Source organism: Humulus lupulus, chromosome 6, assembly GCF_963169125.1.
Source record: "Humulus lupulus chromosome 6, drHumLupu1.1, whole genome shotgun sequence".
Classification (NCBI taxonomy): Eukaryota; Viridiplantae; Streptophyta; class Magnoliopsida; order Rosales; family Cannabaceae; genus Humulus; species Humulus lupulus.
The window spans coordinates 92,330,560-92,333,780 of NC_084798.1; the positions used below are offsets into that span (position 1 = coordinate 92,330,560).

The 3,221-nt window shown below is 29.7% G+C and overlaps 1 protein-coding gene across 1 annotated transcript; it reads left to right on the plus strand.

The window, feature by feature from the left end:
- Nucleotides 1-1,357: 1,357 nt before the first annotated feature.
- On the plus strand, nt 1,358-2,259 carry LOC133784116 (stigma-specific STIG1-like protein 3). The gene has a single exon (XM_062223615.1). It carries the CDS (start codon nt 1,438-1,440, stop codon nt 1,927-1,929), a length of 492 nt encoding a protein of 163 aa, XP_062079599.1. The 5' UTR covers nt 1,358-1,437; the 3' UTR covers nt 1,930-2,259.
- The last annotated feature ends 962 nt before the right edge of the window (nt 2,260-3,221 follow it).

Below are 3,221 nucleotides of genomic sequence, written 5' to 3' on the forward strand. Positions count from 1 at the left end.
AATTTAGTAGATTCAAGAAATTAGTGAGTTGGTCTATTCTTTCTAGTCTCATCTATCATATTTGGAAAGTTTCCAATATAGCGTATTGGGATAGTGTTGTTTGGTCTGTACAGTACACGATCAAAATGATTAAGATGGCTGTTTACAATAGAATTCCTTATACAGGTTCTTTAGTAGATGAGTTGGTTTGGTTTCATAAGGTGTTTGAGTTGTAATTAGTTTTTTTTGTTTAGCTGTTTTCCTTCCGCTTTTGTACTCTTAGTTTCTGCAATATAATTGACTTACTTACCAAAAATAATTAAATAAATAAATAATTAATAAAAGAAAGAAAAAGAAATAAATTTAAATACATTATTATCTTTTGGTCATTGGTTTTAAAACTTAATTGATAGAGTAATTTAAATATTTTAATATGAAATTTTAAAGTATGTGATGCGAAATTATTATGGTTCATTTATTATTTTTTTATTTTCAATTTATTTACCTTATTTAGATAGCTTTATTATTATTATTATTTAATCTATTTACCTTAGTTAGATGACTTTAAAACTAATGGTATTAGAAAAAATAAAAAAATGATAAAAAACCGAAATAGTTAAACTCGCATTTATAATATATAAAGATATATAAAGTGTTAGCCATTGGACATAGTTAATGTGGTTGAATATAATTTGTACACGAAATAGGAAACATTTTCTGAATTTAATTTTCAATTGCTGCTACATGGAACATGGTATATTTTGTTCAATCTCAGTCCTCTCCCATTTTGGATACATACCTAATAATTGTTACAAGACCATGAATTCTGTTGCAATGAAATTTTACACAAAGAAATAAAATATATAAGACAAGGTGTTAATAAACGTAAGTCATCAGCATTCACCATTTATTGACTTACAAAAATTATATTTCAAGTGATCTGAACATATAGAATTTGATCTTGTTCTCAGAAGCAGAAAACATTGAATTTTGTATTATAATATTCAAACATGTAAAGAATATGAATACTATGTTGTTGAGAGGGTTTGACCAATATTTATACGTACACACACATCTCACTTACTATTATATTACTATCTAATATCACTTTACCACTCATTTTAGACTTCTGTTGCGTCCTAAACTAATCTGTCTGTTTTGTCTTCCCTTTTTAAAATTATTTTGTAGCGTCCCTTTGATCTGATCAAAGGGAAGCACATGGCTTTGCTTATTAGGCAGCACTTGAATTTGGACTATACGTACGTACCGACCCCACTAAACAACTTGGCCTTAAACGTGTCAAGTCCACTGCCTAATTAGTAATATTTATGCCCCCTAAACTATTTATATATATAGAACCAATTAACTTCATCAACCATTACATATAACTCTATCTAGAGCTTCTCCTGAACCTTAAACTCTTTATTATATCTTTCGTTACGTTAACGTTGGCCAATAATGAAGCTGCTCATTAAGCTGTTCTTCATTCTCATGATCGTTTTTGTAGATTTCACCATATGTACTTATGCTGCATTAGCCCCAGAATTAGAAGATCTTGATGACGATAATTATGGAGAACTTGTTGTTCAAGAACATAATGATCGTAATAATCTAGGATCTTCTTCTGATGATATAAAAGCTCATCAAGTAGTGCAACGTTTCCTTTCGCAAAAGAATAAGCGAAAGAATCGCCGGCCAAATTGCAAGAAGTTTCCGGGGATTTGTGGAGCGAAAGGCAGCCCTGGGCCGAATTGTTGCAAGAAGAAGTGTGTGGATTTGGTGAGAGATCGCCAAAACTGTGGCAAGTGTGGGAAGAAATGCAAGTACAATCAGATATGTTGCAATGGCAAGTGTGTCAACCCTTCCTTTAACAAAAACCATTGTGGTGCCTGCAACAATAGCTGCAACAATGGTGGCCTCTGTGCTTTTGGTCTTTGCAACTATGCATAGGACTCTAGTATATATACACTCCTTCATACGTGATATTGCATACATTCTTTAATTAATTTACAAGTTTGGGATTGAACTTCTTTAATATGTGGAAAGAGAAGAAGACTCCTATACATAAATGTGTCATGTTATATTAGGGCATTAATGTTACTAAATTTATGAGCTAGCTAGCCTAGCCTTATGCAGCAGTACCAATATACAAGCTTTATATTAATTGTTAGTACTTATGTGCTATATATACAATTTTTAGCTGTAGCTTTGTGAAATTGATTCAATGTTAGTGTACGATCCTCCTGTATCAAAATTAATACATACTATTGTTTCACAGTATTCATATTTTCCCCACGAGTTTCCATAATCATTGTTGTTATTTGGCATTTTAAGGTATCAAATATCATACGAAGTGATACCTCATAATTGGTTAGCGATACCCCATAATACTTATGAAATTCAAATATGTGAGACCCCATATTGAATTGTACCAATAGCGATACGCCACCCACTTGTGGTGTTGGGCACCAAAGGTGCCGCTTAGCAATTCTCTTCCATAATTTCAAAGGATATTGCTAACCACTTTACAAGAGATATGGTCATGGGGCATGAAGCATAATAGTCTCAAAAATACTCCCCAATTAAATAAATATCTCTATAATGATATATTGTCAAAATTAATATATATATATATATATCTATGAGTTTAACGGAAAATATTGGTTTTCGTTAGATTTAACACTTATTTTTTATTATTTTGTAGCATATTTAGTTTAAAATTCTTCTAAATAAGGTAAACAAAATAAAAATAATAAAGTCATCTGAATAAGATAAATAAATTAAAAATAAAAATAAAAATTAATAAATGAGACATAATAATTTCTGATGGCATATTTTAAAATTTCATACTATAGTATTTAAATTATTCCATCAATTATGTTTTCAAAACTATAACTGAAAAATATTTATGTGCTTAAATTTATTATTTTCTTCATTTTATTAATTATTTATTTTGTCATTAATGTATTTTGTTATCCAAACATATATGTAATAGTGTCAAAAGACATATGTTGACACGATTTTCCGACAATAGGTGATTTAGAAATCCGAAAATTGAGAGATTAGACTTTTTGTAAATCGAATAGAAAAGAAATAACAAAAAGTAAGAAGACAAAGCAGTCACACGATTTTACATGGTTCAATGGTTAAAATCCATATAGCCCATAAGTCACTCTTATTGATCTGTTTATGACTCTTGGTTAAATTGTTTATGATAATTTCAGCAGAGTTTTTGCATAAAG

Excerpts from the sequence above, each read along its gene's own strand:
- LOC133784116 (XM_062223615.1), top strand. The coding sequence starts at position 1,438 with ATGAAGCTGCTCATTAAGCTGTTCTTCATTCTCATGATCGTTTTTGTA.